This window comes from Notothenia rossii (genome assembly GCF_949606895.1).
Source record: "Notothenia rossii genome assembly, chromosome: 6".
NCBI classification, from domain to species: Eukaryota; Metazoa; Chordata; class Actinopteri; order Perciformes; family Nototheniidae; genus Notothenia; species Notothenia rossii.
The window spans coordinates 61184768-61198645 of record NC_136909.1 but is presented as its reverse complement, the minus strand read 5'-3'; the positions used below and the strand labels follow the sequence as shown (position 1 = coordinate 61198645).

The 13878-nt window shown below is 39.6% G+C and overlaps 1 protein-coding gene across 1 annotated transcript; it reads right to left on the bottom strand.

The window, feature by feature from the left end:
* Positions 1-681: 681 nt before the first annotated feature.
* On the bottom strand, positions 682-3286 carry nanp (N-acetylneuraminic acid phosphatase). The gene is made up of 2 exons (XM_079689618.1): positions 3054-3286; positions 682-1751 (listed from the first exon to the last, which is right to left on the bottom strand). Exons 1-2 carry the CDS (start codon positions 3141-3143, stop codon positions 1113-1115), a joined length of 729 nt encoding a protein of 242 aa, XP_079545744.1. The 5' UTR covers positions 3144-3286; the 3' UTR covers positions 682-1112.
* Between the last annotated feature and the right edge of the window lie 10592 nt (positions 3287-13878).

Below are 13878 nucleotides of genomic sequence, written 5' to 3'. Positions count from 1 at the left end.
GACATGGCACCCTTGTTGTATATATTGCAGCCCGTATTCAGTACTTCTCGCGCAGTTGCCAAGTAACAAGCAGCCGATAATCATATGTTTTTCTTTTACCATGCTGTTAATTAATCCAGCTCAGTACTTAATCTATTTAATATAAATAGGAAAATGTACAGGGCTTTCATCATTCTCAGTTTATAGAAGTAGCTGTGTTGGTCGGTTTGATGGGGGAATTGAGAGTGCATCTTTAAAAAGTCCTCCTTCCCTCTCCCAACAGTGAGGAGCTAAAGGACTAATTGCTCTGAATGGTAAATTCATCAGGATATACTCTTAACTATTGGGGGGTATTATTAGAAACATCTTAAAAGTAACTCTTTGTAGGAGGAATCTTTATGAATACAGCATCAGAAGTATTATAATCAAAACCTATATGAAAGAAAAGTGCTCATTCTGCGGGAAAACTGTTCCTGTGACACGTATATTACATCATCTGAGTCACAAACCTAGTTTGAATTCTGCATGTCACATGTTCACAAGTTGAGTAACCACTGGTTTAATATTACAAATCTGATGAATTTCATACGTGCATAAAGTTATTTTTAATGTATATTCCTCATCCGAACTAGGACTGAAAATCAAACAATTCACTAAAGATATTACAATACCTAAAGAAAATGTTAAAGGAAAAAAATGCTATCAGTTGAAACCATCTTGTTTATTGAGCATTTGTTTGGCAAATGAATTGGCGTAAAATAAGAACACTTAAAACTAATGAACAGTAAAGAGGAAACCAGATTAACATATCAACCATGCCCAACATCATATAACCACATGTATATTCTTTAATATCATGATTATTGTCCGTACATACACACCTGTTCTGACCACCACAGTAAACATAGCTGTGAGAAGAATTCAGTGGAGTAAACAGAGCCGTACTTCCTCTGATACACAATAACTCACATTGATCTCATAAACTCTAGTACAGTGCTTGATTAAATGTATAAAAATGCATTAGACGAAGAAAAAAAGCACCTTGTTGAAAAATAGAAAATAATCGTTTAAAATTCCCATCATTACAAATCTCAGCGACAGTCCCCTCCTTTAACGTGTATCATCAGTTGTCTTCATTTGAGTTGCTGCAGAATATGTGGCAGCTCGAGCACAGTAGGGATGGTGAAGTCTGCTTTCACTGCACCATCATCAGCACCCCCCTCACTGCTGATCCAGACTGTAGCCCGCACCCCGGCGAGTACCCCCCCCTTAATATCTGTGTCCAGAGAGTCTCCCACCATCACACAGTCCTGAGCCTCCACCTGCAGCATCCTGAAACACAGCGTGAAGATGGAGAGGAACGGCTTTTGCTCTGCATGTTCCCCCCCGACCACGACGGCGTCAAAGAACTCCTCGCACCCGGTCGCCTCCACCTTCTCTCTCTGAGTCTGGGCCTCCCCGTTGGTGAGTAGCAGCAGCTTGTGTGTGCGGCGCAGCTCCTTCAACAGGCTGCAGATTTCAGGGGATAGATTGAGGAGCTCCAGGCGGCTGCTTTTCCACAGGAAGTAGCACTGAGCCGCCAGTGATGGAGTGGACCTGCTGCCCACAGCTTCCTGGAGGCTCTCCTCCCAGTGCCCCGTCCGCACCTCATCGATGGATCTGCCGGCTGATGGGTCGAAGCTCTCCTGAGAAAGCTTCAGCTTGAACTTGTCACAGAGGCCGCTGGCGGTGTCGTCGTCCAGGCCCAGAGAGCTCTTCAAAAGTTCACTGGTCTGTGAGAAACAAAACAGATAGGCTTTAAAATATAAAAATGTGTCTTTATCAGTAAACACTGTTGGTGATAGAAGCACATTTACTCAAGTACTGTGCTTAAGTAAAACATGTGAGGTACTTTAATTTATTGAGTATTTTCACATTATGCAAATTCATATAAAATGTTTTGCTGAAGTACTTTTATTTTACAGTATTTTGTAGGTTTTATATAACATAAATCAACTAATATTACCATATATTAAACTACCCAGCCAGCAGTGTAAAAAATAATTACAATAAAAACATGAATAAAATAAAAATGTTGTTCCAAAAACATGACTTTGAAAATCCATATCCCTGTAAAACAATCGTGAAATATTTGATGAACTACAAATTATCATTCTTTACTATATTAACGGTGACATTCTGCCAATGTTGTCTTTGGAGCATGTGACCAGGCATTAGACCACCTTTGTTTACTCACACTCAGTGGTGTGTATTTAGATCGATTGTGATCGAAAAGTGCTAATACTTTGTCAAAATACTCCATTACAAGTAAAAGTCCTACATTTAAAAATATCCTGAAAAAGATATGAAAAAAGTCATCATATTGTGTCTGAAAAATGTGTAATATAGTATGTTGAAAATGTGTAAAAAGTGATGGTAAATTATTTAGAAAGATATGAAAAAGGTAAAAGTTTATAATGTCATAGTTATACTCATATCGTATCGTATTTAGTAATATTATAAAAATTCATAGTATAGTTTGTCAAAATATAAAAGAAGAAAAAGAATACTATAATAATAATAGTATAACGAAAAAGTAGGAAAGAAAGTAATTAACTAATAAAGTATGTCTTAAATATCAGGAAAAAAATTATAGAATGGTTTGTCGAACAAGTCTAGTATGTATGTCTTAAATATCAAGAAAAAGTCATCGTAAATCATTTCTAAAAATACTGATAAGACATAAAGTATTCGGAAATATATTAAAAAGTCACAACACTATTAAAAAAAATACAATTTTGAGAATATAGTATGTCAAAAAATATGAAAACAATTCATAATATAATATGTTGAGTAAATTCAAGTTGTACTACCCCCACCTCCCCCTGGACACCCCAACACATATTACATCCAGTTTAACCCCTGGCGGTATGCACATTAACCGACATTAACATAAACATGACGCAACCTAGCACCTACATCACCTGTTCGTGAGGAAGTCCCTTTCACCTGAGTTCATTTAACACTAACGTTAGCCTCAGTTAACCAACATGTATGTTAAAATGCTAATCGTTCACGGAGAACAGCAGCTTTACCTTCTGTATCGCCACTGCTCCTGCACGACTTGTTTCTATCAGAGTGTTGTCCAAGTCAAACAGTATCGCCTTTACAGTTTGCCCCTCCATTGCCACAGCACACACTGTTCATTCGACGCTTAATTGCGGAAGTGCTGTTGGGTAAACTGCATGGTGGGAGTTGTCGTTCTGATAAACAACAGTAGCTTACTTGTGAGCTTCTTCCCCAAGAGGGCGCCAGATAATCACAAAACAAATTGATTTCTTTGGTGACAAAGCATTGACTTTAGCTGCTTCACGTAAAATCACATTTTATACATTTAATTAGCTAAACATGTTTGTCAGTTTAAGGAGTTACGGGCAGGAGCATTATTAATGATACTAAGTCAATTTACTTGAGCATTGTACTTATGTACTATGTTGGCATACTTGTACTTACTTGAAATTGGTTAAACATGTACAAACTACAAAACTTAAACTCAATGCATGTATTTGTTGTTAAAAAACAAAATAATACCATTCTATAATACTGTGAAAAACAGCCTTTTTTGCATACTAGTTACTATAATGTACTTAAAGTACATTCTAATTATAATACTTCTGTACTTGTGATGGGGTATTTTAGAACCATAGTATTTCAACTTTAAGGGGTAGTACAACTCTTGTAATACTACTATAGCCTACACATAATACTATGTTAAAAATACTTCTTAGCTACTGGAACGTTTATATAAATACACAACTTTAAAAGTACAATTAAGCAATTAGATGTTACAAAAAAAGCCTAAAGGACAAAAAAATTACTTAATGACACACTAACAAACACTTTCCTATAGGAGTGACTTATTAGTCAAAAATGAAATTTCCATAATGATTCCATTTGGTGATGAATGATGCAGCCAGCTTATATTACACTCTGAAATTATTTTTTCAAAGGAATAATCAAAATAAGAAGGAAGAAAATCAGCATCATTATGTGTCTTTCATGCCCTGCCATGTGACTCTTGAGCTTGCATATTGCCAATCTAAACTCATATTCCGTGACAGATACTCTTTCTAAATCAAAACATAACTCCATTCTTATGCAACCTGTCCTTTAACTCGCTCTCAGCTGGCGACGGGCTAGAGGTTCACACGCAGCCGTGTGTTTCACAACCAACCTAATCCTTTCTCACATTATACCTCAGAGCATTGTGATTGCATGTGCCTGTGTCTTTAAAAGGAACCTGACCTTATTCTTCCTATTACCTGGGACAAAAACTGCAAAATATGAACCATACATAAAAAACCCTGCAATTATCTATCAGAACAGACAACACGTAGCATAGTGCCTGCATGCAAAGCAGTGATATGCTTTGAAATGACACTTTTTTTTTTCTGAGTATAACTCACATGTGTGAAGATGGAATTTCCCTTTTGGTGTAGAGGTGGGGGGAAAAGAAGCAAATTACTTCCTTAATAGGCCGCCAGTGACTCTTCCAAAGAAAGTGCTGAAGGACCGGTGAGGCCTGGTGTCTTTGTCTGCACGACACCTTCCTCTTTTAACTGTGTGGGTGGCCATGGCTGCACACAATCACACGCTATCTCTCAGCTGGGCACCAATCCCCCCCAGCAAAGGTTGATTATTCAGGGTGTCATTCCACCTAACAGCACATATCCTCTGCAGAGCAGGAGGGTTACACTGCTGGAGAATGTTTGATCTGCTTAATTTTCCTATTTGTTAGAACATTATATGTGTACAGGGGACAGGTTTATATTGTACGTGACATATTCTGGTTAAGAAGAAGTTTCAGTCAGAGGTTCAGGTGGCCATCGGAGTGAGGAACTTCATATGTGGGATACAAAGGATGCTTAAATGAATGCAGGTTATCTGAAGATAATGGGAACCTTGATTTGATTGACCTTAAGCCTCATTAAAGACAACATATCTGCCTGTCCTATCTTGACTTTCAATGTTAAGAAAAATCCTATTTTTACAAAACAGAAGCACAATTTATGGCTGTGTCCTGTCCCTTCTCAGACCTCTTATCCTTAAGAGGCTCTGTTATACTTTTTGTGGTTTTCCCTTTCCGGTAGTGTGTTATAGAGGTTTGTGTGCATGTAAATGGTCTGCAAAGGCTAAAATCCCAAAGTACCCCCCAGAGGGAGTTTCATTGGACTCCTTTGTTGAAGAAGAAGAAGAAGAAGAAGAACCTTTTTTAATCCCCCGAGGGGGAAATTCAGTTTCCACTCTGTCATACACACATGCGTTTTTATACAGGTACATACACACAGTACACACTTTTTACATCATGCACATACATATATAAATACACACATAGTTACAGTATATGCACACATGCACATGCAGATGAGAGGTCAGAGCAGAGGCAGCCAGTCTTGCCGGCGCCAGTGAGCAGTTGGGGGTTAGGTGCCTTGCTCAAGGGCACTTCGGCAGTGGCCCAGGAGGTGAACTGGCCCCTCTTCAGTACCAGTCAACACTCCGTATTTTTTTTCCCGCATTAGACCCATCCTAGTAGGAGCAGTGAGCAGCCATTAGTTCGGCGCTCGGGGAGCAGTGTAGGGATAGCGCCTTGCTCAGGGGCATCTCGGCAGTAACTTGGTCATTCCGGGACTCAAACTGGTAAACCTCCGGATCCCAAGCCGAGTCCCTACGGACTGAGCCACCACAGCCCTACCTCCATAACATAGTGACATCATTTTGTGACACTCCCGCTTCTATTGGCTCACATTAACATCATCCAACACATTGTACGTGACAGGGTTAAGACGGGACATCTCTAAGCGGTTGAACAATCACAACAGAGCCGGCCAGCTGACCAATCAGAGCAGACTGGGCTCTGGTTTCAGACAGAGGGTGAAAAGAGGTGCTGCAGCACAGGCTGTATGAGAAAAATAAAGAGCTTTTAGAACATTAAAGCATGGAGACATGTCCCAGTAGAGACACTAAATACTGATATACACCTGAAGATGAGCAGAATATGTCCTCTTGAAGACATCCAACCCACAGTGACATTTATTTTTATTATTTCGGCCCACAATAGTGAAACATCCTCCCAGAAAACCTGAGGGCAGCAGAGAGTATTTTTACTTCTAAGAGCCAGCTCAAGAACCACCTTTTTAAATGGGCTTTTATTGATATGTGTGTATATAATGTTTTGTAATACTTTGATTGATTTATTGATTTTAATTTGGCCTCTTGTGTTTGTATAAATGTTTATATATTGTTTTATACATTTTTGTATTGCACATTCTTTCTTTAACTTCTTGTGTTTACATTCATATTTGTATTTTAATTAACATTTAGCTATTGTCACAAAAACCCACTTTCCCCCGGGGTAAAGAAGGTATAATTGTGAACGTGATTTATCAAGTGACGATCTTCAAAGCTATAGCTTAATTCATATCTTAGAAATGATATGATATTTTTACAAAATTAAGTGTGGAAACATAGAAACAATTAAGATATTAGACTGAGGAAGCTTGAGCTCCACGGGAAAGCACACATGTTCAACAGGAAGTCAGGGAGTCACCTACAAACCAAGTATTCCATCATAGAGATAGAGCTCATCATCATCATCGGTGAAAGACCTAATTCATTAACTACAATCCTTGCGTATCGAACATTCTTCAGATGTGAAAGACGTGGATGCTTACAGTGATACTGCGTCAGGAAACAGAGTGATAACCGAGGATCAGCTGTTCTTTCTTTGTCAAGGTGCTTCCATCTAGGCGGGGAGGCCAACTACGGTCACAAACACACATAGATGTGAGATTTTATCGAAGGCTGGGGGAATGTATGAACTACGGTCTAAAGAGAGAAACACTGGTGTGTCTAATAGCACTTGCCATGGTAACAAGGGGCGTCTGGCAACCTGCATGTACACACAAACACAAACAACATGATGTGGGGCAGGATGGTGCCTCTTCAGCCGCTATGCAAGGCGCTCAGTGATGCAGGCGATACGCTTTCCTGCAGAGTAAAGTGTTTGTTGGGCCGAGGTGGAAGAAGTAGTCCGATTATGTACTCAATTAAAAGTCCTGCATTCAAAATTGTACTTCACCATTAAAATATGGATTAAGTACCAAAAGTAGAAGTATTCAGTATGCAGAAAGGTCCATTCGAGCACCAGATATTTAAAACAGCTGCATTTTATTAGATTGGATAAGATTATATGTATTTCATTGATCCCAATTTTGGAAAAATATTTTGCAACGCATTGCACATGAATTTAAAGAACATTAAATGGAATTAAATGGAAAATAAACTCACAGAAATATATTTTAACTACTTTTTTTAAGTATAAATATTGTGTATTATAATTATTGATGCAATAATGAGTTCATCACTTGATAAAAGCTGAGTTTATTTAAATGAATTGAGCCTATAATAATATATTATAATGTATGCAGTTGTTCATATTTTGTATTGGTAATCTAAATCTGCAAAGTAACTATATGCAGTATGTTAAATACATGTAGTGGGGTAAAAAGTATAACGTAGCATGTGAATAAAATTCAAGTAAAGTACTTTTTACTTACGTACAGTACTTGAGCAACATACATTTGATCAAATTCAATTTCTTAGTGGGCTTTTGTGGACAAATGTGCTTTTTTTGCGATATAAACCTTTTTCAATGTATTCATTTTATGACCTCATCACTGATATATGTTTACATACTCCTAATATACTTACTTGATTTGTTTTATATATGTTCCTCATATATTATATATTGACTTATAATAACACTTTAATGCATACTAACAGTGCATTATAATATGCATTATTAGAAGGGTGCAATGCATTACAACTGTAGAAATGATAAAACACTGTAATCCTTGCAAGAAATTACCTCAGTGAGGTAGCAAAGTCTATGAATTATTACCATACTAGAGCTTATAAGTAGTTATGAAATGCTTTAATGATAATTGTTATAAAGCATTGCCAATATTTTTAGTGCATTTTCAAACTATAATTATATAGTTCCATAAGCACATTAAAACACATGTTTAATATGAATTCCAGACGTCATAAAAACGTTTTAAAAACTCCAACCAATACATAAATCAGTTTTCTGAACACTCCTGAATGATCACTACCTTTATTATATCTTCAGTTTCTGTTTATATAAATCACATAAACACACTTACCAAACGCTGCGTAATTGTGAGTTAAGTATTCTATGAGTCTGAATATCTGTCAGAGCAACAAGTCGCAACAACCGGTTCTCTGGCACCGCTCTGTTGGCATGTCCCTGACACTAATTAAAATGTCTACATTTTACAAGGGAATAACGTAAACAACCAAGTATGTGATCTGAATGTCTTTAAAGATACCATAACAATTTATTTAAATGTTATACTGTTTGAAAAAAGTGTATTTATCTTATCTTACTTATTTAACTAACTTATCAACACACAACTTTTCATTTTGGCCAGAGAGGTTTTTTTAACGTAACTTTGTCCTTTTTATATTTATTGCTTGGTTAAGAAAGATGTAAATAACAAGGATACGGGCTTAGGGTTAATAATCAGTAACCCTAAGCCTAGCACTGACTCTAATCCTAACCTCTCCATAGTGGAACTAGTACCCCTATTTTCCAGAAATTAGTTCTGTTGTCTGCTGGTGCTAGTTTGGTGAGCAATTGGTTCCCAAGTTGAACCAACTGCAAACCAGTTGGCTTTTCCACGGACCAGAGCCCCGTAGGAGCCACATCATGATGTCACTGATAACGTGCCTGCATTTCTCAGCAACGCCAGAGAAAAAAAACAACAACAATGGCGGTCGACTTCTCTAGTTTTACTCCAGAGTGTTGTGGCTAATTGTTTGCCAATATAAATCAGCGGAATAGCATACATAGTATGTCATAGATGGGCCTGTTAATGTTGTGTGACATAAATACATGTGTGTGGTCATGATCTAGTAAATCTGCGCTCTCGGCTTGACTGCTTCTGTATCAACTTTATTCTCTTCGTCGTACTCGTCAGTGACTTGCTAAGGTTCATCCCCCAGCTTATGATGTGGTTCTTGGTTCTAGCCCGGCAGATGGTTGGTCCCAAATGCAAACACGTTTTTTGGGGGCGAGAGCCTGCACCGCAGGGGTGAAAACATGAAAAACGTGTTCGCAATAGGGCACCGGCTCCGACCCAGTCCTGGAACCGCTTGGTTCGAAAAGAGGTCAAGGAGAATCACCACTAATATAACAGTCTGTTTGAAGATGACTTTCATCTTTGAGATGACTCGTCACGAGGTATGAGTAGCCTGAAGTAAATCAATATGTGTGTGTGTTTGTATGTGTGTGTGACAGAGTTCTGCTAACCTAGAGGAGTTTTACTACAGATTCCACATCACGTCACTGTTTCCCAAAGGTGCAATTTTCCGGCAGACTGGGCGAGGACAGGCTGAGGCAGGTGGCTGAACAAGGTGTAACAGAGGCTTTGATGCTCCTCTGACACACGCAAGGCTAACCACAACACAGACAAAACGTGCTGTTACCAAGTTGATAACACTGTGGACTTTAAACAATAATTTAATCTCTAATCAAAACACAGGACATGCATTTCAGGTTTTGGAGATCCAGCATGAGTATATTAACTGCAAAAGGTTTACTTGAATGCACATTATTTAATGTTCTGCATCTACGAGTCTCTGAGTTAAAATAATAACCAAACATGGAGTTTGGTGTCCTGTATCATGCCAGTTTTTGTCTTTACAACTATTGCTGTCATTGCAATAAGCTTTTCCTTGTTAGAATTACCTTAATGTTCATGGTTCAGGAGGTTTTTACAGAAAGCTGAATCTTCCAAAGATGTTTCGTCCTCTGAAATCAAACAGAACAAATCATTCAAAATGGTAATTCACTATAGGCCTATCCAGTAGTTTAATGTAAAAATCTGTGTGTCGTCTAAGCAGTTTGGCAGACAAAAGACAAAGGGGCTGCGAGAGCTGATCTCTAGACAAAGTGAAATTAAGTCTATGCTATCTGAGCATTCCCTTTCTTGCCAAAAGTTAGGATGACATGATCAACACCATTATGTTGTGCTTAATATGAATCTACTGCAAGCAACCCATTAGCTTAGCTTACATAGACCAACCTCCGGGTTTCTAGCTCACATGCTAAACTAACTTCAATAGCTTTGTAGGCTTCTGGGAGAATAATCCAAGGTCAAAGCTTTAGAAAAAAAGGTAAAGAGCACAAAGTCCATTCAGACAGGTCTATCCAGACATACAAAGGTCTAATTGATCAGTGGCCTACTGCTCGATCCAACAAACACTTTCTTAGGAAGAAAAAGAGCTAACCATTGCAACACATAGCCATATTCCAAATTAGAAAAAGTGAAGACATAAACAGCATAAAGAAGATTATTCTGATAACCAACACCTCTAAAGCTCGCTTAAATAACATATTTTCTTTTTCAATTCAGCAGACTAGCTATTTACAGTCTTTATGCTAAAATAAGCTAAGCTAAGCTAACCAGCTGCCCACTGTGGCTGCTTATTTACTTAATGGGTTTGAAACACTGAACTTCTCATCTTACTTTAATTATGTATTTAGAAGTGTATCAACAGAAAAAAATCTATATTTTACTAATTACTGCCACCTATAGTTCTTTATAGGGAAGGTTTTATGAAAGTTATTGGATACGATTTGGAATTTATGGATCTATTACTGTACATAAATCATTCCTTAGAAAATTAAACAAGAATCAAAGAAAGGAAAAATTACTTGCTTAATACATAGGCTACTGTCAATATATTTTTCTTCTTTAAGATCTCTCTTGAAACCTACTTCCCTTATACCCTGCCATCTTCCCATGGTTTACATTAGATATGTCTGCAGGGTTGTGCTCAAGGATGAAAAAACAAACCCAATCAAGACCCCCTTTCCTTGCACTCCCTTATTAAATCACAATGTGTGATGCAGACACACAGGGAGTGGAGAGAACAGATGGTGTGTAGCTGCTTGACTCTGACTGCAACGGGTGCTGAACACTTTCCAGTTGAAGGTTTTTCCCTTCAATGGGGAGAGTGTTGAGGACATGTCATGTCCAGTGTCAATGGCCGAGGTTTATAAGAGGCTCCAGATGGAGGGTCTGGTGTTGACGTGAAGGAGACATGAATCCATATCTTCTGTGTGTCATTCCTGCCTATCCTTGTGTATGGGCTCACTATGAGATCATCCATCCATCATATGACTGGCATACAGTGTTCGAATTACCCATTTGCTTTCGGGCTTGTTTTTTTCCCTATTTTTCATTACACATCCTGCTACTAAATACATCACACGCACGCTCTGTTGACTGGCGCAGCAGCGCAGATTCGATCAATTGCTATAAAATCACTCTGCTACTACTACAGACGGTGTCACTACGCCGGCGGCTGTGGCCGTTGTTGAAGCCTCTTCAGGCTCAGCATCGCCAGGCCTCCCTCTCGGTGTGGAAGTTGAGTAAACGATATTGGCAGATTCAGATTTCACGGATCAATAACTCATGAACAAAATGTTATTCAGACATAAATTACGTCTCCTAAGTACCATGGTAAGGTTGACAATGAATTACAATCACATGTTGATAAAAAAAAGCCAATATGTGCTGTCCTCCAAAATGGACACATTAAATTGGTCTCTTTCCGCAGCCGGAGAAGAAACGAGTGCTCAGGGACCGTGTGCAAAGTGCAACACCGAAAAAAGAGAATACAATAATATTCATTAGCAGATAGAGACCAATGTAATGTGTCCAGTTTGGAGGACGGCGCGTATTGGCTTTTTTTGATCAAAATGTGATTGTAGTTCGTTGTCAACCTTACCAAGGTACTTAGGAGACGTACTTTGTGTCTGAACAACGTTTTGTTCATGAGTTATTGATCCGTGAAATCTGAATCTGCCAATATCGTTCCAACTTTACTCAACTCGGTGAGGAGCTGTCAAACTCGACCCTAACGCCGCTTACAACCGGCCGACTAAAAGTTGTTGTCCGTTCACGTTGTCATTTTTAGATTCCTTTGCTTCTTTGCTTGTGAATCCAAAAGCTGCGAGGCAAGGCTGTTTTCGTTTTACCATATTTTTTATCACAAAGCCAGAGCCGGCATCGCCTGCCGTAACCATAGCAACGTAAGTAGCGTAAAGAATGCAGCGCCGCCACGTACAGATGGCAACACCCAGAAATATTCACAAATATAAAGCAAATATTCAGAAACTGTAATGACCAATAACTATTATTTATTTCAAGAACTTTTATTTACAGAAACTCAACATTTCTAATCTGTGTGACACAAATATGCACGATTGTTTTGGGCTCCCCCTATTTATCTCCCCCCCATTTCGAACAGTGCTAGTGGCATAGAAATTAAAGAGTACTTCACAACAGACGTTTAAATGATTTGTGTGTGAAACACTGCTAATAAAACAAGTTCAAATTATATTCCATCAATATTATGGAAAGGTACCCTGCCCAAGCCTCACATTTGGTAACATAAATCTGTGCAGGTACAACAGCTGGTGATACAGTTGCCCAATGAGTGGTGCAGTGATGACATATTTTTGTAGAATGACTTGGAAGTAAGTAGCACATGGGCTACCTCGACAAAAACTAATGGTATTTTTATATTGGGCTTTAGTTTGTTGCAGAATATAACACCTAACACATATTAACACCACTTTTATGATTTGTTAAGGGTAAATGAAATCGCCAGAAGAGTTAGGCTAACTTTACGTTATAAATTGTCTATGCATCACCGCTAAGCTAAAGGTGGCTAATGTTTCAGCTTGATTATTATTATTACTCATTTAGTCACTTGTTAGCAACCGCTGTTTTTTACCACGTAAAATATTTAGACAACTAACAGTCTGGTATTAACTGACGTATTTTATGTCTTGGAGCAAAACGTGAACATTTCTTAAGCTTCTGTTTGTAAGGGTGCGTGGAAAAGGTAGGACCCAAAAGCAGTATTAACAAAAAGCGAGCTTTAATTTACACAAAAAAAAGCCAATGACAAAAGAAAACAAGAGACAAAGTTAGCATTACCAAAAACGGGAGCACGAGTAAATAATCCAAGACCCAAACATGGAGCGTGACATGAAGGGAAAGACAAACAAAGAACCGACACCGAACACAGGAAGAGACAAGACTAAATACAGGGAGGGGTAATCACAAGACGAGAAACAGCCATGCAGGGGAGGAGAAACCCAAGGGCCACAGGTGAACACAATCAGACAACTAGACACACCAGGGAAACTAACGACAGGAAGAAAAACACAGGGAAAAGGACCAGACAATACACCAGGAGGAAAACATGATAGAGAGAACAGCAAAACACCCAAAACAAGACATACAATTCCATGATTGGGGTCTCGGGCGGACGGCCCGGGGGCAAGGCAGAGTCCATGGTGGGGGTCTCGGGCGGAGGGCCCGGGGGCAAAGCAGAGTCCATGTATGGGCGAAGACCACAACGGGCGAACTCAGGGGGCCGAGCATGAGGGTGAAGGCAGCGGCAGAAAGAGTCAGGGGGCCGGGCCCGAGGACGAAGCCCGCGGCACTCAGGGGGCCGGCCTCGAGGGCGAAGACCGGGGCTCTCAGGGGGCCGGGCTCGAGGGCCAAGACCAGACAGCTCCGGAGGCCGGGCAGGACCCGGTGTCGGCCGAACAGGAACCGGAGCCAGTGGGACAGGCTTCGGCAGAATCCCCCACGGAAGAGGACCAGGAGTTGGCAGGACCCCCGGCGAGACAGGTGATGGCGGGGCCTCCAACGGAACAGGACAAGGGGTTGGCAGGACCCCCGGCAGAAGAGTTGTCAGCGGGATCCCCAGAGGAACAGGACATAGGATTGGCAGGACCCCCGGCAGGAGAGT

What these genes read in the sequence shown, in the direction of transcription:
- nanp (XM_079689618.1), bottom strand. Translation starts at nt 3,143, where the DNA reads ATGGAGGGGCAAACTGTAAAGGCGATACTGTTTGACTTGGACAACACT. An exon ending in GAGCAGTGGCGATACAGAAG is followed by an intron (nt 1,752 to 3,053) that starts GTAAAGCTGCTG and finishes TGTTTCTCACAG; the next exon opens with ACCAGTGAACTTTTGAAGAG.